The sequence below is a fragment of the Pseudopodoces humilis genome, chromosome 7, assembly GCF_049639895.1.
Source record: "Pseudopodoces humilis isolate 2021_Gansu_Grassland_sample_001 chromosome 7, ASM4963989v1, whole genome shotgun sequence".
NCBI classification, from domain to species: domain Eukaryota; kingdom Metazoa; phylum Chordata; class Aves; order Passeriformes; family Paridae; genus Pseudopodoces; species Pseudopodoces humilis.
The window spans coordinates 33,836,148-33,860,904 of record NC_142206.1 but is presented as its reverse complement, the minus strand read 5'-3'; the positions used below and the strand labels follow the sequence as shown (position 1 = coordinate 33,860,904).

Genomic DNA, 24,757 nt, shown 5'->3' with positions numbered 1-24,757 from the left:
CAGTTAAAGGCTTCGTCTGTTTAAAATGTATTTCAACCAGTAATATGTCAAAAAAAGCATAGATGAATTATTGATCTGCTTTGCTTCATTGCTGAATTTTGATACATTTCATCATTTTAGCTATTTCCTTGGTGTGAAGGATCAGCCTTGGGACAGAAAGAGTATTACAAAGGGAAAAGGCTCAGAGGAATGCTAGTGCAATGGAGAAAAGAAAAAAATGACAGCCTACCCCACAGGGCTTTAATAAATATTTGTGAAGTATATTTAGTTTAATTACACCAACTAGTTATCAAAGTCCAAAGTCATGCTACCTGAAACATCAGTGCAAACTGTACCTTGGGCTTGAAGGCACAATGCACAGCAAAATAAATGTGTGAAATCCAAATGTGACTGCCACAAAAACAAACAAAGCATGAGAGAAAACATGAGCTCAAAGATAGATCAATTAATCCAAAGAACACCAAGTAGACAGGTGGATGAGTCATACACACAGTGTAGGCACAGCTTCTGCTGAATGGAAAATGCAACTTAACACCACCCCGCAGGTTTCACTCTGAAGGACAGGGAGGCCAACAAGAGAAACTAAATTGGTGTCAAGCCTGATTGTGTACCTGCACCATGATTGTAAAAACATTCTCACACTGGAGGGAGTGGGGTCTGAGTTTCCCCTTTTGAAAGTCATTCTTCTTATGATCAGCCCTTCTCAATAATGTGATTTTCTTCAGGTTTTATGATTGGGGTGGGGGCAGGAGGAAGTATAATGTAAAGACATTGATTTTGACATCATAAATAAAATACAATGCTTTCTTTTCACTAGGAGGGTTGGTCAGAGAAATATATCAAGCATATATATCAAAAGAAATACATTAAAGATATTTAATTGTTTGTTTCCCAGCAGCAGGGAAAAACAGTCTTTCCAGAACTGGGAAGTGCCAACATACGTGCATCACAGGGCATGATGATTGTCCTGCAGAGACCTATCACAGCTGCCTCTGAAACAAATCAAGCATGTTGCTGTAATTAACTTGTTGAAATAATTTTATTTTTCATTAAGCAAATGTGTAGATAAGAAAACCAAATCACAATACACACAGAAAAGGCAAAGTTGAAGAAGTGCATAACCCAAATTCTAAGTGGTCTTCTGTGACTGGGTATTGCCTTCTTACTTAAGAGAGTGCAAAAGTGTTTCTTATGTATGATATTTACAATGAAGATCATTTTCTCAGAAGACAGAGAGTATATTCAGAGGTATGCATCAGGCTGCACTAGAATCTAGATTGACAGAAATATCCACACAAAGTGCCTTTTCACAAAGACAAAGGGTATATCCACTTGATTGTTTTTAGCCATTGTATTCATTGGTTGATTAGAAGCATGCACTGGAGATTTACAGCATGGAAGGGAAAAAAAACTGTTTTGGAAAATAGCCATACCCTCACCTACTTTAGGCAGCTCTACTAGTATCATCAGCTTCAAAACAAGAGCAGTGTTTAGATTTATCTGACCTGAGATTTTGGCCCCTTTTTCTTTCCTTTTCTTCTTTTTTTTTCCTTTTCTTTAATGAACCTAAGAATATTGTGCAGCCCTTTTGTTCCACATTTAAGTTATATCTGAAGTTTTAGTCCTCCAAAGAAATACTCACTGAAGCAAAAATACTTTAGACTCTTGAAGAGATTTTTCAAGAGGTCAACTTACCTATGATTTGTGTAAATTTTAAATCATTATAGAAATGGTTGAAGTTGGACACAGTACCCCTCATTCCCTAGCCCACTTCCCTCCACTGCTTTCACCAAGCAAATTGTGCTTTTGGAAAGACCAGGTAATTTGGAAGGGAACAGCAAATGAATATGAAGGGTTCATGTCATCAGCTAACAGCAGGAGTGACTTGTGACACACAGGTCTTGTTGATACCCAGGAATTTCACTATATTTCACTCTTCAGTGCCATCTGCTGTAACCAGATGCATTCAAAAACTTAAGAGATAATCAAATAGCCAGTCTCAATATCTGCATGGCAGGGAAATTATCTAACTCTAGGCTTAGGTCTGTCCTACAAGGCTAGAATCCCATTAAGGAATCAAGCACACACATCATTGCCAAAGATTAAGAACTTGGTCACAACTATGGACACATTCTTTCAACTTTTCCCTCAATTTCTTAAACTGTAGCAAAATACCCATTCCACAGTTTAGAGAATTGTGAGAATTGTTCTTTGGGCAACACAACACCTCCTCCAGCCAAGCAGGGGCAGAACTGCACCTGCTGGTGTGACTTGAGAGCAGCTGTCTGTTTCATGTTCACCCTTGTGAACTTGGGAAAGAGAAGTCAAGAAACAATATCTTCCAAGGGACAAATTTGGTTTGGGTGCCTAGACTCCATAAACCTAAAGTTGTAAGACAGTGGCAAAGCCTTTATCTCCTCTATCACCAGCCACTGATGCTGCTTCATTAGATGAGGAAAATATAGCTCCATTAAACATTGTATTATCTTAATGTCTTTTCTGCAGTTATTGCAAAGAAACAAATGATGACTTTTGTGTGTTTCTTAGAACAAGTGTACAGTGTGATTGATGATATTGTCCTTCAGGATTTAGACAGAACTCTAAAGCTCAGAGTCCTAGAGAACAAACAACTTTCTGCAGAAGTAATTTTTCCAACAGGAATTCTACAGTTGTTCATCACAAGTTACATAATGCATTTTCCAATGGAAAATTTCATAAGATTCATGTACATTTTGTCTGTGTGAATGACATGCCATAGCGTCATAGAATCATAGAGGCTGGAGATGATCCCCAAGATCATCAAATCCAACCTTTGCCCAAATATTACCACTAAACTACAACACGAAGTGTTACTCCATGATCTGTTTTTTGTTAATTTTAGAACACTAAAACATTGATAAGGACTCCATTGACAGACACGCTGAAAAATTTCCTATACATAAATCCTAAATAGTCTATTGACTATTTAGTCTAAATAGTCAAGATAAAGTAAATGCACAAAAACCATATTTTTTCTTTTTTTCATACTGAGAAATTCCAGCCAGTAGCACCTGCAGTGCATTTCCAGAATGGAGAGTGCTGTAGGTTTAGCAAAGAACCACCAGCAGTTTGTTGGGTTTTGTATAGCAGTATTTATCTGTTCTGTGGTATTTGTGGCATTCTCTATACTTAGATTGGCAAATGCCACAAATTCCATGATAAATTTAAACACTGTGAGTGATAAATGTCAAGCTTTTAATAGCACCCACTGTCCCTCTGTCACCACATGACCCTATTAGGAGACTGCACAATCACTACCTCTGTGTAATTTCTTACACAAGAAATAGCCTTACAGCATTTTCAATGGCAAGATATTTGCTTTGTATAAGCAATGGAACTCTTTGCATATCTCTTGCAATAAGAAGAGCCTGCAGGATACTTACTGTTCCTGATGATTTCATGTGCTTTTTATTTACAAAAATAAGGTGAGAGTGTAGTTTCCTATTTCTGTTAGGTGCCAGTACAATGGACAGATTTCACAATTTTAGTCTAAATGAAATGGCAGAAGAAGTTTGATGACAACAAGTTTCATCAGAAGGAAAAGGCTACAAAACTGTTGCTGCAGCCGGTAAAATGCAGAATGTGACACCAGACATCACATAAGTTTTCTCTGGGCATTTTTTACACTTTCAGCAGTATATGATGTATTAAGGTTACATCTAAAAATCTTTGTGGCACTTTTTGACTGCAGATTGTAAGAAGGAAAGAGTATTTCACATTGTCACTAAAAACACTTCTGATCTCAGAATTACAAAGTTCTGAGGTTTTCCTCTGAGCACAAAAATAAATTAGGAATTAACTTCTGTCTTAGGAAAAAGGCTACAAAACATTCACACTTTTGTCTTACTAAAATATCTCTGTGATGTTTCTGACCAGAAATATTTTCCTTTCCAACTTCAACTATGCTAATACTCCAGAGAGGAGTACTCATTTGCTGTGTGGTACAGACGTGGTCTCTGAAACTTGTTACCAAGTCAGGGATGCTCTTCCATTGTAAAGTTAAAGAGAAGGCTTAGGGCAAATATTTGTATGCATAAATATGCACAAATATGCATAAATATATTTCTGTGTGTATGTATGTGTGTATATATATATATATATATATAGATAGATAGATAGATAGATAGATATATGTTATTACAGAAAAAAATTTGGAGAATCCAGAAAGAAATATATGAAAGAAAATATCACCATCAATAGCATAATAACTCATTTTCCTACGTACAATGAAGATATCAATTCCATGCAAGTCTCTTTCAAATTCCATTCAATTTAACTGCCAAAGCATATGGGAAAAAGATCAGAAGCTGCTGCATTACTGCAGTTTGTCTGGTTGTCATACAGAGATGAGCTGCACAAGAGAGCTCAAATTCAATTAAAAACAAATCTAAAATTATTTCCACACTAGCAAGACTAGTAAGGCCTAAGAGTACTTTTGTAAATTATTGCATCACATATTAAAACTTCTATTTTACAATACCTTCTTTTATAAGTTAAAGGTGTATCTGGGCATTTTGTAGTAACTGACAATGGATTGGGACATTTAATATTAAATAGCAACCACATATTCATCCCTGAAAACACATTTTTCTTTTTAAATATGGATCAAAAAATCATTAAGCACTTCTAAGAATAAAACTATTTTATTTTATTTTATTTTATTTTATTTTATTTTATTTTATTTTATTTTATTTTATTTTATTTTATTTATTTTATTTTTCTCATTTCCTCACATACAAACAGGCTGCCTGCTATGAGTCCAGTGCTTTAACGATGAGGGGAACAATATGGTAATGAACATGAATTCACTGCCAATGCTGAATTAGTAACTCAACTGGTTAATGACATTAATTTCAATAATCAGTTACTCAAATTGTCCAACTATTAGATCACGAAGTCAGGAGTTTAGCACAAGAAAGATGTCTGCTGATTAACCTGTAGTAGAAGACTGGGAAGGAGATGATTCCTTGTAATCTTTTACCCAAAGAAAATTTACAGATACAGAATGTCCTTGATTTATCTGGTGGAAAACAACATTTTCTTGTAGGTGGTGTTTCTTGACTAGGAAGAATCACCCAGTTTAGGTGCTAAATTCAAGACATAATTCATGCTAAAGAAGTAAAGTGTTTTTTTTTTTCCTTATGACTTGTTCAGTGGTTTGTCTTTAAAATCTGCTGAGATTTCTATTTCTGCAAGAACTCTTCTCCCTTCTGACTTATCAGAAGTCAGAGCATTGTAAACATACGTATACACACAGACCCACAGATGATTTTCTTGTTTAAGATTAATGATTCTTACTCTCTTTAGGTTCGGGGTTTGTTTGGGTTTTTTTTTTAATATAAAATAGTGACTGTTTTTAAAGATAGAAGTCTGTGTCTTGAAAATAATTTATATAATCAAAATAAAAAATAAATAAGATTTAATGTGAAATTTAGTGCCAGAACTCATCTATTACATAAACATGAGGATATGGCTTGTATTCCCTAAATATAAATAATTAATAATAAATAAATTAAAAAAAAAAAAAAATTCCTTGACAGCAGATACTGTAAAATCACTATGCTTCTGGATGCTGTGGGAGATGTCCCCACAACTCCTGGCCCAGCACTATGTGCCTCCCAGCCCCTTTCCTTCCCAGAGGACAATCAGCTACACCTCCCATGTGCCTGCTGGCTCAGCTGAGGCAGCCACAGCCAGCTACAGAGAGCTGTGGGAGGGGGATAGCTGTGGGGCAGGAGGGGCTGGGCTGCTGCATTCCCACTCTCCCTATTACAGCTGGAGTTGGAGGGTCCCTCTAACATTCAGGAGCTCCTTGATTTCCGTCCCTTTGAGCAGCACCTTTTTGCAAAAGCATGTCCAGGGGCCACAGTGTAACTCCTAAAGCGTTTGGGACCCTTTGGAAAGAAAGCTCATGTAGTCCTCATTATCATTGACAATAATAATGTCAATGATAATGTTAATCACTCTTTCTGGTGATCTAAACCTGATTAAGGACTCAGAACTAATCTTTAAGCTCTTTCTTACTGCCTTGCTACCTTCATCTCATTTGGTACCTTCCCAGACTTATTATATCGTTTACGTGTTATACAAATCTATGTCAATAAAGCTTTAAGCTGTGCTTCATCCACTTTTTTCTCTGTATGAATATATATCTCCTGCTTAAAAAATGTTTCTAAAATGCAATTCATCTCCTCTACAAGAGCATACTTCCCTGTGTTTGGTAGAAAACATATATATTTTATTTTGTGAATTCCATCTTTACAATGAGACATGAAATTCCCACCAGATATATTAATTTGTGCTAATGCCTACTATATTAATTTCATCCAATATTATTCACACAGGACAGCTTAATCGTAAATTAAACCCATCCTTTAAATATATAACAGCATGACAATGTTCTTCCAATAATTAACATTTCTGATTGCTTACTTTTTGTGTTTCAGTAATTGTAGCCACCCTCAGGATAAAAAACAAAGATAATTGGTAGTATATTGCTTCTTTTTGAATTGCTTCCTGATTTGCTTCTTTCTGAACTGTAATGAGTAAGATTTACTAATCACTCAGTCTTATAATATTTTATTTTCTTTCTTGTGTGTTAATAATGACAAAGACTTCTGTCACAGGTTGCTTCAGGGTAGGACAGACAATCTCTGCCCAGGTCTCATATACAGTTATCCAACCAGCAGGTTTTATCTATTTTTTTTTTTTTTTCTATTTTAGTGTTAGTATTGTAGATTAATCTGTCACATTTATTTAAAGTCACTTAATGATTTCTAAGTATAAACCCCTCTCATTCTATATTAAAAAAATTATCACTCTACAGAATTCAATTACTCAAGCCAAAAATTTTCCTACTAGTGCTTTCCCTCAGGCTGACTTTCTTAAAGCTTTAGCTAAAACAGCCTTTTAAGAGAAGATTAGTACAAAGTAGACAACTCTATCAAATTTATGACTCTGTTACCAATTTGTTCAGGAAACCTTAAGCACAAACGAGTTCTGAAACATCTCCTTATTTCCTGTAAAAAAAAACCAAACCAAAACAAACCATCTTTTTAAGCAGAATCACAATGTTTTCAGATCCTTAGCACATACTTAATGTAGATATTAAAAGCATTGTGTTTTGATCATAATTCTCAATACCCCTCAAACTCCAACATGCTTGTCAGTCTGCAAGTAAAGTTTTCTGTAAGGTCTGAGGGTCAGCCAGCAGTGCTAATACCTCCATGCCCTTCAGTCAAAAGCAAAAGTACTGGGCAGTGTTGTTCTGGCTGCCAGAAGAGGCAGTAAGATTTTGTCTCAGCTCTTACTGGTGTATGTCAGTATTTCTAAATACTATTTAGCCCTTTTTACTGAATAAAGCTTCTTTATCTAGCTTAAAAATCACATCAGGCTGACTTCCACAGAATTCCTTCCACTCCATTTTACATACAGAGCAGAAAGGAGCTGCAAAGTCAAACAACCAGACACCCTTCAGTGTGGCAGGCAGATCTTTTGCCACGTATTCATACTGCCTTTCAAAATCTGTGCTTTGAATCTATAATTTGGCTAAACATTAATTCTCATTCTTCCATTGAAAGGGCATCTCATCAAAAGCAGTGAAGGTTAGCTGGGTTCCTTTAGTCTTCAAATTAATGTCAATGTCTTCGTTAGCTGAGGTGTTTCAGAGGTGAAGATTGTTGACCACAACAGGGTTTGGGTACAGATATTTTTTAATCTACCTTTTTCAAGGAAATACCCCAAACAGTTTTACCTATCATATAGGTGCTCTGCAGTCAGTTTCTGCATCCCATTCCACTATCTTCATTTTGCATGCAAAATGTATAAGACATTAAGTCTTGTAAAATGTAAACAGAAGGTAAAAGGTAACAGTGGCCTCTCTTTATCAGTTTTTTGAATCCTAGACTATGTGACTTAATATTCAAATTCCTCTCAATCAAATTAGATCTAGTTTTGCTTCCAGAAAGAGTTATTATAATTCCCATGTAAATAAATTACTAGTTTTCACTGCATTGAGTGAGAACACATAATTTACAATGGCCAAATATGGGACTATTGCACTAAAAATTAATGCATCTGGAAAAATGCTGTAAGAAGAGGAAAAGGGGAAGGCATTGATACTTTTTTCAGTCCTGTCCTACCTATATGCAAGCACATGACTGTTTTTTACAGTCCTTGCTTCTCATATCCATTTCCACAAACTGTGAATTACAAGCCCCAAAATGTCCATGGAAGGAATGTTTCCATCAGTCCTGTAATGGGTGGCTTCCTTCAATTCCCTGCTCATGCCCACACGCTGAATCCCTGATCAGAGTTGTGAATGTGGTGCCAACTGTTGCCTGCCATTCCTGACCTATCAGCCAAGGCAGGCATCCACCAGGGCTGACTTAGCATGCCCTTTGCATACTTGCTTAACGTTTTAAGCTCTAATTAGTTGCAATTTATGTCCAGTATCACCCCATTAATTCACACTAATACCTGAGATAATCTTTGTGCCCAGCCAAATCTTTCAAATTAGCAAGCAAGTCAAGCAAAAAAAGTGCAATGGTTCTAAACAACAATATGGAAAACATCTGTGTTGCTCAGACATCTGGAAGAGTTCCCATGTTTTCAAGACATACAAAATTTCTCCATGGTGTGAACTTCAGAATAATTATCTTCTTTGGGAATCTTCTTGAGAATGGTGGAGGCTGTTGACTTTGCCTTAAAAGATTCACAGGTTAACAAATCTGTATTTTGTCATGAAAAGGCCTATTTGCAGCAACATTTCAGTAATACTGTGTGCAGTATTAGAATGAGTATTTCACATTTATGTTTAACTTTTCATACTGTTAAAATTTCATTTTTATGTTTGCCTAAAATATTTAAACAAATGTCCAAATTGTAAAATGTTTTACATGTCATATTTCTGTTTAAAATTTTTAATATTTGACAATTCCATCCAATTTCTCTGCCCAACCCCAAAAATATCTAGAAACATTTTAATATTTTAATTGCAAGGGGATGGTAGGAAATTACAGTGGTCCCTCAGTAAAATGCCTTCTAATGATAAAAGTAAATTGGGGACAAACATTAAATATATCTTCATATTTTTGAAAGAGTAGAATTAATTCTATATAATAACAGATCACATCTAATGACTATTTTAACGTCTTTCAGGAAAATAAGAGCAAAGAGGAACAGAAAGTTTCCCAACAAATGTGTAAACTGTTTTTTTTTAATTAGCACTGGATTGAAAAAAGTAGTATAAAGTCTTACCTTCTCAAGCAGCTCTGGTAAACACAGCTAATGAAGTATATACAGAGCTTGATATGTGCTTTAACTGATTTCCTAAATCAAACTTAGGTGTATTCCAGTCTGTACATAGTTCAAACTGTGACACTGGTTCCATTACTTTTATGAAAATGTCCCAGATCATTCTGTACTTCCCTTTTTAGTTACTACTTCTTAAAAAAAATTAAAAAAAAATCAGAGAGCCCAGTTATAAGAAATCTTGGTGAGGAGCACAAATGCCCACGGAAAGTGTGCAGTTTGATTGTGGTATCTGGGTCAAATAGCAAGAAAGTATAGCAAAGTTTAAGGATTAAAAATTGCCTAAGACATATGAATGATGATGTGAAAATAATTGTGATTGTAACAATTGTAGGTTTAAACAGCAGAAGTTTGATTCTTGTGCATTAGTACAATAAAGACTTCACTTCTTTATCTCTGGCTTTGCAGAGACGGGAAGATGAGTAAGATGTCAGTTTCAATTAATGGTTTGTCATAAATATTTATAGCCCACGGAAAACAATTGCATGACTCTTTAGGATTGAGCTAATTGTTTATAAATCACAGTCTAAATGTATTAACATAATTCTTTCACAGAAGCTTTGGCTTTTAATAAATGAATACTAAAATGTCTGTGCTACAATAAATGTGATAGAGAATCTTTCTAAACTGAGTGAGTATGAGAGGTTTCCTTTCACTTGTTCCACTTACTGTTCCACTTGTTCCACTTAGGGTCTACCCTAAGGCCTTTTCTTTATAAGCCTTGAAATACATTGCTTTTTATGTTCCAAGTTTCAAAATTAAATCCCAGGGGTTTAGTCTCGTTTTTCTGATCAAAAAATACTTAAAATAAAACAAAAGACAATAATTTGTAGGTTGCAAGTCCCAGATCTCGTTTATTTATAAAGCAATAAATATTAGAAGCACAAATAAATTGCACGGGTGTGTAAACAAACTGTACAATGACTGAAGAGTTCAGGAAGGTTTGCCAGAAGACTCCAAGAAGCATATTGTCGTCATCCTGAGTGGGAAGTAAATTGAGGGGGGAAGTGCTTAGAAGCACTTGCGGTGTACAATGGATGGACCAGCTTCATCATACTCCTGTTTACTGATCCACATTTGCTGGAAGGTGGACAGAGATGCCAGAATGGAGCCACCGATCCAGACAGAGTACTTGCGTTCAGGAGGGGCAATGATCTAGGATAAAGAAAAGGAACAAAATCCTCATTTCTGAGCAATGAATCCATATGCTACACACCACTAGATATTTCCTTAAGCAAGCAAAGAACTTTTCTATAATGGTATTGATCTTCAGCAGCTCTTACAATACATGTAATGTATTAAAAATATCTGTAATTATATTTTCTTCTTTTCTAACACTTGCTTCCAACCAACATAATTATTCTGATTAAATGGAATTTCTGCTTATCGGTTCATCAGCTGTTAATCTCATTTTTGAGTTGTTCCTATATCCCAGTTTAATTGAAGCAGACATTGTCTCCATCTTTATCCACATTTCATAACACAAATTCCCTACCTTGATCTTCATAGTGCTAGGAGCAAGAGCAGTGATTTCTTTCTGCATGCGATCAGCGATGCCAGGGTACATTGTTGTACCACCCGAGAGGACGTTGTTAGCATAGAGGTCCTTACGGATATCAATGTCACACTTCATGATGCTGTTATAGGTAGTTTCATGGATACCAGCAGATTCCATACCTTGAGAAAAAAAAAAAGACAGTAGGCCAGAGAATTATACAAGAGTTCTCCATGAAATGAAACCGTGGCATTTCTCATCATCATTAATATGAACTTCTGTGGCTTTTTTCTAGTAAAAATGCTTCCTGATTATAAAGTGTTACAGAAAAATATTAAAAAATAAAATCACAAAACTACTTTTGGAAGTGAACATTATTTGTTAGAAAAGGTAAGAATCATAATGTATGTGCAAAGGCAAGAGACTCAAAATACACAGTAAGATAACAAGTAAACACGTGAGACAAACTCATTTAGTATATGGCAATGGAAGAAGGGTATCAAGAACAGAAAAGGTGAGTATGGGTTTATGTCAGGCTCACTAAAAGCATTAGTTGAATATGGTACAGACAGGGAACGAGGACAATAGAAATAGCTGAGCTGAAGAGCTAGAGTAGAGCTAAAGAAGACAATAGTAACTTCTTCAGTTACTATACTATTCAGAATCATCAAAGCAAGACATAACTGTGACACAGAATAAGATACTGGTACTTGATGGACAGAAATAAGAAATAAGAAGCAAGTGTTTGTAGGTTGCACTCCAATTTGTTAATTTTAACAGGTGTTTCCTGAAAGGGCTGACATTGGATCCATGATAAGATGTCAGCTGATGAACAACTGCACGCACAGCTTGGGACTTAAGAGTATAAACATTTGCTGTATCCGTCAGCTGCGTGCACAACCAGCAAGGCTTACCATCTCCACCATGGCAATGCTAATTACAGCATATATAAATATACACACACCTTCACTCCATGTCCTTCCCCTCTCTGACACTTTACTTCTTCATGGAAATAGATACTGTTTAGAGTGTGACCCTTACAAATACAGCACTGAAGGCTATTCTTGCCATCAGTGACACAGAATCATAAAATGTCTTGAGTTGGAAGGCACCCAAAAAGATCATGGAGTCCAACTCCTTAATGATGATATTGTAACTGTATGTTTTTTCATTAAAAAATTGCGACCCTAAAACTTGATCTAAAACTTGCAACAAGAGCCTGGAACTCAGCTTATTAGCAGATGAGCTCACATCAAGCCCATCTTACAGGAACCAAATGATATAAATTATTATTCATTCCTGTCTGATTTTCTGCCAAATTTAGGTAAGCAGGGAGAGGAGCGGGGCACCTCCCAAACCTTCTGATTCATTCATACCTCCTACAGAAAGGAGAATTTCCTGGGAACACTTACCAATAAAGGATGGCTGGAATAAGGTTTCAGGGCAGCGGAAACGTTCATTACCAATTGTGATCACTTGACCATCAGGCAATTCATAGCTCTTTTCCAGAGAGGAGGAAGAGGCAGCAGTGGCCATTTCATTCTCAAAGTCCAGTGCAACGTAGCACAATTTCTCTTTGATGTCACGAACAATCTCACGTTCGGCTGTAGGTACAGGAAAATCATATCAAGCTTTGGATAAGCACAATACTAGAGAAGATGATCAGCCAAGAGAGATGTGAGGATTTTCACAGCAGAGAAAAGCTGAAGGAAGGACTGACCTGTTGTGACAAAGGAGTAGCCGCGCTCCGTGAGGATCTTCATGAGGTAGTCAGTCAGATCCCTGCCAGCCAGATCCAGACGCATGATAGCGTGAGGCAAAGCATACCCTTCATAAATAGGTACATTGTGGGTGACACCATCTCCGGAATCCAGAACAATACCTGGCAGAGAAATGTCAGAGAGCAGCTGCAATCTCCTAGCAAATGCTTAGAGCCCTTACACACAGGAAGTAGCGAGAAACACAACAAAGTAAAGGATTTTTCAGGCAGGATAAAGTAGCATAGTTCTTTTTTGGTCACAAAGATCTTTCCAATTCTTTCTGCCTTTGTTTGCCTGGACATGCCCGTGGCGTGTGAATTTTCCCACAGAATAGTCGTTCCATACATATTTTAAATTAATCCATAAGACCAGTCTTCCACTACTACTACCCTGAGCAGCAAGAATATTTGCAATAGTGACTGTCTTGATCTGATAATGGGCATCTTTTGGTCCAGTTTAAACCCTTAAACTGGTGTAACAGTTCTGTAACTGCAGTATCCCTATGGGAATGTCTCCTTATTTGCACCACACCAAGCAATGGCACAGTCAGTTCCATGGTGCCTCTCCAAAAACCATGTAAATTGTCTGTGGAAAGAACTATATGGACTTATTTTGTACTGGCTTTTATGCTACTGTTATCATTAATTGCTATAAACTAAAAATACCTATTTTTCTGTAAATTGAATGAGTTATGGTGTGTTTTCCTATTTGAAATGGAAAGGAAGGAGAGTTCCTGCAAGGAAATAGAATCTACATGGTGTTTACTTGTTTATTTTACCTGTTGTACGGCCAGAAGCATACAGGGACAGGACAGCCTGGATTGCCACATACATAGCAGGTACGTTGAAGGTCTCAAACATTATCTGGGTCATCTTTTCACGATTAGCTTTAGGGTTCAAGGGGGCTTCTGTGAGCAAAGTAGGGTGTTCCTCAGGGGCCACACGGAGTTCATTGTAGAAAGTGTGGTGCCAGATCTTTTCCATATCATCCCAGTTGGTGATGATGCCGTGTTCAATTGGATATTTCAAAGTAAGGATACCTCTTTTGCTCTGAGCTTCATCACCCACATAGGAATCTTTCTGACCCATACCAACCATAACACCCTAAAAGAGAAGAAAACACAGAAAAGCATTATTTGAGGAAGACAACATCACAGAGCCCAAACAACTACATCACAGAGAACTGGCCTGAAGCTGAGTCAGGGGAGGTTTAGGCTGGATATTAGAAAAAGGGTCTTCACCCAGGGGGTGACTGGTCACTGGAACAGGATCCCCAGGGAAGTGGTCACAGCACCAACCTAAGAAAAATTTGGACAATTGTCTCAGGCACATGGTGAGACTCCCAAGGATATCCCATGCAGGGCCAGGAACTGGACTTTGGTGATCCTTGTTGGTCCCTTCCAAGCCAGGATATTCTATGATTCTACAATTCTAACTATCTTATTTTCAAGAAAGGTACAGTCACACCCCTCAAAGGCTGTTTGGGAAAATAAATTTAACATTATTAAAATATTAAGTCAATAGAATCTGAGGTGTTCTCATAACATCTTTTTTCCTTCGATGAGGTGAATGGATTTTTCCCTATTTATAATACACCTCTTACTTTCAATTGTTTCCTTTCGGTCCAAAAATTTGACTGAAAATAAGTTGCACAGTATCGCGAGCAGGAAAAGGAGCTTGGAAACAGGAAGATACAGAGGGAAATTAGCATTCCAGTGATCGAAGATACTTCATATAATTATGCAGCCTCAGCAGTAATTTATCCAGGATAAAAAAAAAATACAAATTGCAAATGTTTTCATAAAAAAAAAATAAAAATAATAAAAAAAATATGAACTTTTTAGCAAGGAAATTGTAGGAGAAAAAGGAGATATGGGAAAGCCAAACACGGAAGTTAAGGAAACACTGGCCAGACCTGGGAATGAATCACCAGTAATATCGCAAGAGGTGAGCAGACGAGAGGGCAGGGTATTTGGGGCAGGGCAAATACTGAGGGAAGGGGAAAGTGGAAGCGATGCCTAGAGAGAGGGAGATGCTCCCTCCTGCCTCTGTTCTGCCTCTGAACTTACCTGGTGCCTCGGGCGACCGACGATGGACGGGAAGACGGCCCTGGGGGCATCATCTCCGGCAAAGCCCGCCTTGACCAGCCCCGAGCCATTGTCGCACACCAGTGCGGTGGTTTCCTCGTCGTCACACATGTTCGGAAGGAAGCGCGAACCTGGAAAAGAGCGCGGTGGCACGTTCAGAGCCCCGCGGGCATCCCCTCCGCGCCCTCCCGCCCGCCGTCCCGGAGGGCACCGCCGGATCGGGAGCGGGAAATTTGAGTCGTCCCGGGAGGATGCTCGACGGCTCGTGGGCAGGGCTCTAAACGGGATCCGTCAGACGCTTTCTTCTCCGCGCTTTAAAAGCCGTCCCAGCTTGGAAGACGCTCAATTAGAGCGTCATTAGCGGATCCCTCTGGCTGGCCGCGGATCGAAAAGGGAGGGAAAGCTCTTTGAACGGCAGAGATCTGTCCCGCCCAGAGCGCTCCGCGGGCGGCCAGGCCGGTGCTGCGCGGGGCCGGGCGGTGTCCCGGCAGAAGCAGCGTTCAGCCGGGAGCTGCAGGGCCCGAGCTCCGGCTGCACCTGCACGACCGGCGTCCGGCGCCCGGCGGTGCCTCCCGTCCATCCCTCCCACCTCTTCCACCCCGTCCCGTCCCGTCCCGTCCCGTCCCACCCGACACCTCCCCGCCCGCCCCTCGGGGCCGCGGGTGCCGCCGCGCTACTCACCGGAGCGGCACCGGCGGGGCAGCGGGCGAGACCCTGGCTGCCGGCTCGGCGGAGACGCCCCAATTTATACCCCCCGAGGGGCAGCGTCGTCCGGGGCCGCGGCGGGCCGGGGCAGCCACCTTCTCCTTATTTGGTCGGCCCCGCGGCACGGAGCGGCCGCGCAGCCATGAATGGAGCCGGGCCGGCCCCGGCGCGCCCGGCCCATGTAAGGCAGGCGCGGGGCAGCGCGGCCCCGGCCGCCGCATGGCCAAATAGGGAGCCCAGCGCAGCCCCCGGGGGTCAGCGCCGCCGGGCAGGGCCGGGCAGGGGCCGGGAAAGGGCCGGGAAGGGGCCGCCGAGCCCATAGCCCGGCTCGGCCCCCGGGGTCAGCAGCCGCCGGTGCCCCGCCAGGTGCGGCGCCTCCGACTCGTGATGCTCGGGCTTGGCGGAGGGTGCGAGGGAAGCCGCACGGGTGTTTCTTCTCCCGCTTTTTCATTTTTCCACCAAAAAAAAAAAGGCCGGTCGAGCTTCTGTTTAATCTACGGGTGGTGGGTTACTTCGGTGCCAACAACCGAGGCTCCTCTCCTGCGTGGAGGTGGCATCTGCTCTCTGTGTTGCCTTAGGAAGGAGCAGTGCACAATCGATTTCATTTAAATTTTGATGAGCACGTGCTGCAACAATCACCCTTTTCTCTGTTTTTGGCTGACATCTATAGCACAAAAAGGGATGTGCTCATTTATGTTAATATGCATATACTTAAACTCCTCATTTTTGCTCTTTTAATGTAGACCAGATCAGTAAGAGATAGTGATATGTCTGGGGCAGAGGACAAGATATGGGAATAGCTTGGACAAAACCCAGCTATGGTATTAATGCAATGTGACAGTTGTTTTCCTGCTCAGTTGTTGAAACATCCACATTGATAATTTGTTCCAGCGGTGGAACCTAGAAAATCCGTGTGTCTTCAGGAATTTTTTTTTGTTTGTTAAAAATAGAAAGACTGGAGAGGCATCCCTTGAGTGGGTTTGGACTGGTATGTGAAAGCAGAGATTGTCAACTCATGTCTCAGAGAAACTCATTATAATGTGGAGTACAGTGTCCTCCAGGAGCTCTGCTTTATAAAGTGCCCCATGTCTGCTGTGAAACAATGCTAGGATGCAGTGGGGAGGATTGAGGTTTGGGACAGAAGGGAATGGTGAGATTCAGTCAAGAGAGGAACACTCAAATGGATCAACTGCTTAAACACAGGTCCAGTTTATGAGATGCCATACAAAGGCTGGCAGACATCACATGGGTATATACATCTTAAATTATGTAGGAGGAAAGAGCTTGTGACTGCACAACCTGCAGTCTGGGGGCTTTGAGAAGTCCTGGGGGAAGAGCAATCTTTGCACGGTGGTTTAGCTCTGACAACAGCTGGAAATGGTTATTTGTTTCTAAACGATATCCAAAGGGGGCGTCAGAGACCCTCGGACTTTAATTTCTTCTGAAATCAGATTGTGGAATCGGTTTCCTTGTTTCTAGCACAATTAATGAGGTGGTTAGCTCCACCCCAACCCCAGTTTGTCTTGGGTTTGTGCCCAATTATGAGCACAACTCTGAAAGAGATGGTAGCAGCAAACTTCTTGGATATTAATAGCTCCTGCTTTTCTTTAAATGCTGCAAGGAAAGAGAAGCTCTTCCAGGTGAGACATCATTTGTGTACAGAGTTGTATATGTATATTTAATATATCAGTGTATATATAAATATATATGCACATATATATTTTATATGCATGCATTTATCTGTGTGCATAGACATATATATTTATGTATTGATATATTTATGTATTGCTTTTTTCTTTTTCTTAGCTACCTAAGAAAGGCTGTGTAGGACTGTGAAATGCCGTGACCTCAAAAGGTCAAAGCAGCAAAACACTGTGCTTCAATGTCTCTGCTCTGGACAAACTTCAGCTCTTTGCTTTGTCTTGATGGAAAATCAACCAAAATCAATACTGGTGAGATAAGGACCCCAAGTGAGTATATATTTCTCTAAATCGATCAGGCACATGTAACAGACACTTGGAAATACTTTGGTGATAGCCATGCCTATTTATACAAGAATTCATATGTATGCAAGGATTTCTAAGCATATACACCCTGGCACAGAGCACCCTTTCAAAGAAAAAAATACCATATGCTGCTTTCTACTTTAAAAAGTCATTGGTTAGTTGCCATACATAGTTTAAATGTGGTTTTTTTTTTCCCTAGCACATCTTTTCTACAGAAACCATACAATGGGAGGGATGGACCAGCTTTGCCAGCACTAGAGATTAGTTTACAGTGTTATCTCAGCTGTTGCTCAGTTCAGAGGTGTTGCAGTATTTACATAGAAGTCCGCTGCTGATAGCTGCATTGAATTCCTCCCCAATCAGACCTGCTCTGACACATCCTACATTCCCTCTGGCTAGAAAGAGACACTTTCCTGGAACTGGGAGACAGCCAGCTCTCACTGAAAAATCTATGAAACAGTCTGTATTTTCTTGTTTACTTTCTAACTAAATTTCTGCTTTCTCTACTATCTCCTCAAGTTTTACATTTCTAATGCAGCAGGACTCACAGTTAGGATCCTGAGGCACTTGAGAACTCATCAGTCCACACACCAAAACTCTCCCATATATTGCAAGGTCAAATGAAAAGGGCACCACACATCGTACGTAATTCCAAAATATCATTCCCTTCCTTGTAGCCACTTGAAAATTGCTCAGCTAAAGTTATTCCTTTGGCCAAAATAATTCTGCTTTCTGCAGTAAAGTGTTATCACAGCCTCAAGTAAACCAGAGAAGCAAAAAACCTACAGAGGTATGTTATGCAATGTTGTCTACAGGAAAACACTCTAGCTCTGACTGACCAGGGCCCCCACATGCTGTGTATATTTCCCATGACTTAGAAGTTGGGAGTGACCCCAGAGACAAGAGAAACACAGGGTGCTAGAGAGCAGACAGATCTGCAGTGGACGTGATCTGCATGTCCCTAGAACAGCCTGAACACACAGGAGCATGAAGCCTCAGTGTGAATGATTATTAATAGGAGAGCAAAATTAAATATATGTATGTCTGTATCTACAGAGAGAGGTGTATATCTATCTATATATATCTATATATCTATATCTATCTATCTGTGTCACCTATATATATATATATATATATATATATATATATATATATATATATATAGGAGACATATGCATGTAGTCAAAACTAGATGTGTTGTTCAACGCAACAAGACACTGTTGTGGCCACAGCCAAAATCAGAACATGGGTCCTTACCCATGGTAAAAATGTGAACAAAAAAATCACACTGTGATCTTATGATGCCTTGAAATCCTAACAACTGCTATTCAGCTTTTAGCTAAAGAAAAATACATAAGCTTAAAAATATAGCCATGATTCTTTAAAAGCTTTAAAGCATAGAACACTTATTACAACAGACTTCAGATTATTTACAGTATTTAGCAATGTGTCCAGAAATTGCAAATGTGTAGGATCAGGTTCTCTCTGTATTTTTTAGTTCAGCCTTTCAGTTTATGATTTTTTTTTCTGTAAATGTCCCAGTAAGATCAATACATTTTTCTTAATATACCAAACAATTTCATATACAGTATATTCTGACTCAGCAGAATTTAGAGCAACTTCTCATTTAAAATCTGTTATTTCTAAATCCAATAGATGTTGACATATAAAATCTGTCCTAGCACAGAGCCAAATGTTACCTCTCTTAAGCCTCAGGCCAGTGTAGTCTTTGAAAGAAACTTTACATTTCCAAGAATAAGAAGAAAATGCCATTCTGACAGGTTTTCTTTTGTCTCACAACAGCTGTCTGGAGCTATATGGTCTTTAGAAATATAAGCAGCATTGCAGCAGAATCTTGTTGATGGGCAGAAGCCCTGATGAGATGGGAATGCCAAACATGCAATATATGATGAAAATCACAGTCATGAAGGAGTCACTGTCACGAAGGAGCCATGTGTTGTTATCAATGTCTGTGCAGTTATGAATCTCTGTGTGTGTGCAGACATACAAAGAGAAGCCAGAGAAGACAGTTCTGCAGTCACCACAAATCTGAAATTGTTCCCTATGAAACTACTGAAGCCTTGAACTTTCCAAGTGAGAAATCTTTCTCCTAGAATAGAGACTCCCAGTTTAATAATTACATTGTCTGGCAAACATTTCCAGAAAATTCACTGGGTGTTCCCCTTTCTTAGTTTTGTCTCATCCACCTAGTATTAGCCCATGTTTCATGCTTTATATATTCCTTGTCTCCTCAGCATTTAAACCCTTCACATAATTGCAGACTCTTATCATCTCTACATGTCTTTCTCTCACTCACTCATGTGCTGCTGCACTTCTATAATTAACCTAAAACATCTTAAGTGTGCGCTGAAAATCATGAGGTGGGCACTGGGAGTTAGAGATGCAGCTAAAACACCTTGTTATGAAGCTGAGAGGTTTAGGCACAGGCAGCATAAGTGGAGGTGAGTGGCAGTCAAAGGAATTTGTTCTTCTAAGTCTCTCACTCTCCAGAAGCATTATTTGCCACATGTCAGTTCCAAAGAAAGGATGAGATTCTTTCATCTATTCTGCCCCCTTTGCAGTGGAAAGAGAGTGTGCCAGATAGGGCAAGAAAATCTGTGCCCTATCCATGTATTGCTTTGCAAATTTAGCACTTTGAAAACTGCTACCAGACCTGTGCCCTGAGCAGATGCAAATCCACTGCCAGTGGTGTTTCCAAAACACTGTTGTAACCTCCCAATGCAGACACATCCACCCTTCTGCAAGGTCTGAGTCACAATCACCTCTGGTAGCTCATGTTCAAGCTGAGTGGTGTGGTTGACACATCTGAAAGATGGGATCCATCCAGGGGACCTGGATAAGTTCAAGAAGTGTGCCCATGGGATTCTCATGGGTTTTAACAAGCCCAAGAGCTGGTGCTGCACCTGGGTCAGAGCAGCCCCCGGTACCAGCACAGGCTGGGGATGGACAGATCAGAGCAGCCCTGCCCAGCAGGACTTGGGGGTGCTGCTGGGTGAGAGGCTGGGCATGACCCAGCCATGGGCACTGCCAGCCCAGAGAGCCAAACGTGTCCTGGGCTGCATCCAGAGCAGTGTGGGCAGCAGGGCAGGGAGGGGATTCTGCCCCTCTGCTCTGCTCTGCTGAGACCCCACCTGCAGTGCTGCACCAGCTCTGGGGTGCCAACACAGCAAGGACATGGACCTGCTGGAGAGAGTCCAGAGGAGGTCACAGAGATGATCAGAGGGATGGAGAAACTCTCCTGTGAGGAAAGAGAATTGGGAGTGTTCAGCCTGGAAAAAGGAAGGCTTTGGGGTGACCTAACTGTGGTCTTCCAGTACCTGAAAATAGCCTACAAGAAAAATGGAGAGGGACTTTTTACAAGGGCCTGGAGTGACAGGACAGGGAAGAATGGCATCAAACTGAAAAAGAGTAGGTTTATATTAGACACTAGGAAGAAATTCTTTTAATTTGAAACTAAAGGACCCTGAATCTACCAGCTGCTGCAAAGTAAGGTGCAAGATTCCAGATTGTTTCTCAGCTGCCTTTTAGTTATCCAGAATCAGAGACAGATGTCTCATGATTACAGCAAAAACATCAATTAAACAGTCTGTTTTAATTGCATTCTCACTAAGAAGAATTAACCTTTAATAGAGGAAACCATCAAATACTTTTCTGTTAATCTTTCCACATGCATTTGCTGGTATTGTGTGTGAAAGCAGGAGGACCAACATTTCTTAATTTGCGTAGACTGAGAGAAGGAAGTGATGCTTTACAGATGAGAAACTAAGCTTCAGCAGGATGAAGTCACACTGGAAATCAGCAGTTTATGTAAGAATTGAATCCTGCTTCTGAAGACCAGTTCTGCCATTAAATAAGAGGCACTCCATTGCTCTCAGATACGAGTACATGAGATTTCCTGAATCTGTGGCATGCAGAGAGTTGCTTTGCCACAATTCATAGATACATCTTTCTGAAGAAATGTTGTGTTACAAGACCCACTAATTCTGCTGATGCTATTAGGAACACAAAGATATTTGATGAGTCTCATAAAACTGTGATGGTTCCCACATACAATTTTGCAAAGCTGTGAGATTATTTAAATAAAACCAGCTCAATTATTAACAGAGGGTGTAGCTGCACTGTGTTACATGGAGTTGAAGTAAGAGGATTCAGGTGTAGAACCAGATGATGCAGAGACTGGTTGGAACTTTCTGGGGAAATTATTTGTGTTGCTAAAAACCAAAGCTCCTTCAAAATACATTTACCCCAAAAGTTTGCTACTCCATTTTTCAAAGAATGCTCTCAAGTCAGCTCATTTCACTTTCTTACAGTTTAAAAAAATCCACAAAACTACAGATTTACTTTGCAGAAAAACACTATCTGAATTACAAAGAAAAAAATTTATTTGATAGAAACTATTTTTTCCCAAATTTTGTTTCTAATTATTTTCTGCATTTTTGTCCCTCAGAAAAATTCAATAGAAAAATTATTTTTGTCTCACTGTTTTCAAAAGACGAAAAATTATCTCAAACATAACAGTTTATTAAGCAAAGCTAAAACTCTGATAACTAAAATGAAAATTCTCTGGAATCTTGCTGACCATTTGATTTCCTTGAAAATTGAACAATTAACAATTAAGCAACTACCTACAAGACTGAAGAAGCTTCATCAATGCTACCTTATAAAGAGAGTTTATGTGTAATAAAAAAAAATCTTGTAAGAGTAAGTTCATATATTGTGGTTGCATATCATGTTACAGATGCAAATTTTATCCAACTTTTGCCATTCAATTCTCCTCATGCAGGGTAAAAGAGAGAGACTGAAAGACAGAGTTCACAAATCTACACTTACAGGTGAAGGAATCATTATGTAATACAGGTTCCATTTCCTGAATTGGCAGTCAGCCACTGGCTCACTAATTTTGCTTTCACAGGGAAAATAAATTATGGCTGCATTTTTGGGGAGGTATGGCTTAGGCTTTTTACCAGATTTTATCAATACTTACTTCATAGTGTGTTTTATAAAGAACACCCAAATATTTACAAAATCAATATTCTACAATGAGCTGTCTTCAATAATGCAATCTTAATTCCAATCCTGAATTTCTATAATATATTCACTACAACTAACAAGAATCCATAGCAGACTGACGTTTTGAATTTTGTCAGTAAAATATATGTGTAACATTTTAACAGTACTGACAGACTTTTAAGATCTCAGAGAGCATTTATTACGCTACTTGTATTAAGTACCCACAGGCTAAAAAACACAAAACCACAACAAAAAATCAGAGTGAAATGAGAATTTCACATTTTAAGCCATTATAGAATGCTTGGTAATGGAAACAATTTCAGCGGACTAAAGGGGGATTACATCCAGGATTTAATAATTTTCTAAATCATATTCTAAAATGATAGTGGGAAATATTTTCTACCAGTACTTATTTTGTCACTTATTTATTCAAAGTCTTAGCAACAGAAAAGAAAAAAAAACAACAACTCGTGGTGTCCCTCATTTTTCTTGCTAAAAAGCCCTGTTTTATACAAGACTAAGCATTTACCAACATTTCATTAACATGATAGAAAATGGGGCATTTCTGAGTTAATTGTAGAACAGAATGCTGGATTTTCAATGTATTGGAATAATTTATTTGAGCTACTGCCATCCTTAACATAGGAAGTTATGTTACTGGCTCACCAAACGTGGTAATTATTTATGCTTGCTACAAAGATGTCCAAAATTCAAATTTCTATTAGCATTTTGTATGTACTAGTATGTACTACAAGTAGGAGTTGTAGACAGCAACAATAGAATTTTCCATTTAAAATACTGTTAAGGCATAGCTAAAATTTCAATTGATTATCATCCATCCAGTAAAGAATTGACAAACAGAAACTATTCTAAGCTTGGCAACAATGATCCATTGCAGGTGGTGGTTTGAATCATTGCAAAACCCAGGAAAAACTTCTGGGAAAAAAAGGGTCAAAATTGAAAGGTTAAATGCATATTCAAGGAACAGGTAATCTATCTAAAATCTCAGTAATTCAAGATCAGAGAAAGCACCAGATGGAAGGCAATCAGTAAAATCTCACTGGCAAAAGTTCATCATTTAAGTCAACTGGGGAAAATGTTGCTGAAAATACAGTTTTAATAGGTTGCCTTAAGCATAGTAGATGTTCAGGGAAGAACAGAAAGGTCAATTCAATGGTTCATAAAGCAATTTCCCCATAAAATATTTTCTAAAATAATACACATAGTACAACCAAAGGCAGTCACCACAAGGAAAATCTAAATGTTTTCCTGCTTTGCAAAATGGTATCTAAACTAGCAGGCCACAAGGTTGCCCTCAGAGGAATGATGATGCTCCTCAGAGGAACTCCCATGATAAGCAGTTGTTTCCCAGTGCAAAATGTCTTCCCTTGGGTTGCATTGTCTTCATGACATAGCTTGACATGAAGAAAATTTCAAATATAGCATGCTGCATTTCAAGATGAGATAAAATGGCCTTGAGACAAAGGATTCAGCAAAAACTAGTAAAAAAGAGCAGTTACCTGCTGAGGGTTCCAAGCCATCTCACATATTGCAGGTGGAACCAACCCATCTGTGCCAATTCTCTGTATTCCTGCTGACTGAGAGGCAACTAAGAGCTAGGTATGCAGCACCTCCAGCCTACCTTACATATAGCACACCACACATCCACACATACTTTTTTGAAAATAACAATTAAAATTGATGATGCTTTCAAAAAAGATACCATTTTAAAGGTTAAGGCCTTAAATACAGAATCTCTTCTGAAATGTAAATTTTGTTAAAGTTTTTGGAACCTGAAAAGAAATACTTTGTCTTCTGTAAGTTTCACCTGCATTGTTTTCCTTTTTCTGTCATTCATGGTCAAGCTGATTCCCAGTGAGGACCCTATGACAACTCAGATGGAAACTATCTAAATAATGGCTGCTGTAAGAATTAAACTATTGCACTCAGAATGCAGGATCTAGGTACTCAAGCCCAAGAAAAATGGGAATTAACTCCAGCAAATTCAGAAACCTGATATTTTTGAGAGAAAATCTTTAGAAGGAAGTCAAAGGAGCTCATAAAAACCATACCAAAATTCTTAATAAACTCTCACTGAATTTATAGACTTTGGAATAAGCCCAAGAAGAGTTGTCTAGTTATATTGCTCTCCTATCAAATTAAGAAGGACACAACAACTATTTGTAGCTAAATAAAAGGCATAAATGCCCAAGGATAAAGAAAAATTTATTTGGTAGAAATATAGCAGCATATTTACTCTGGCCATTAATTATGAATCTTTGTGTACCCTACAAAAATGTTAATCTAGGTTGTCACCTTGAAA

General features: G+C 39.1%; 1 protein-coding gene across 1 annotated transcript; it reads right to left on the bottom strand.

Annotated features, from left to right (window-relative positions):
* Window positions 1–10,177: 10,177 nt before the first annotated feature.
* ACTC1 (actin alpha cardiac muscle 1) lies at window positions 10,178–15,492 on the bottom strand. Its single transcript, XM_005520323.3, has 7 exons — window positions 15,374–15,492; window positions 14,675–14,823; window positions 13,385–13,709; window positions 12,567–12,728; window positions 12,259–12,450; window positions 10,847–11,028; window positions 10,178–10,506 (listed from the first exon to the last, which is right to left on the bottom strand). The coding sequence occupies exons 2-7, from the start codon at window positions 14,801–14,803 to the stop codon at window positions 10,363–10,365; spliced, it is 1,134 nt and encodes a 377-aa protein (XP_005520380.1). The 5' UTR covers window positions 14,804–14,823; window positions 15,374–15,492; the 3' UTR covers window positions 10,178–10,362.
* Between the last annotated feature and the right edge of the window lie 9,265 nt (window positions 15,493–24,757).

Bases quoted from the DNA above. Each gene is read 5' to 3' on its own strand.
- ACTC1 (XM_005520323.3), bottom strand. From the start codon at position 14,803: ATGTGTGACGACGAGGAAACCACCGCACTGGTGTGCGACAATGGCTCG. The intron at 13,710-14,674 runs GTAAGTTCAGAG...CTTCTCTTTTAG, and splicing joins TCGGTCGCCCGAGGCACCAG to GGTGTTATGGTTGGTATGGG. The intron at 12,729-13,384 runs GTAAAATAAACA...TTTCTCTGCCAG, and splicing joins TGCTTCTGGCCGTACAACAG to GTATTGTTCTGGATTCCGGA.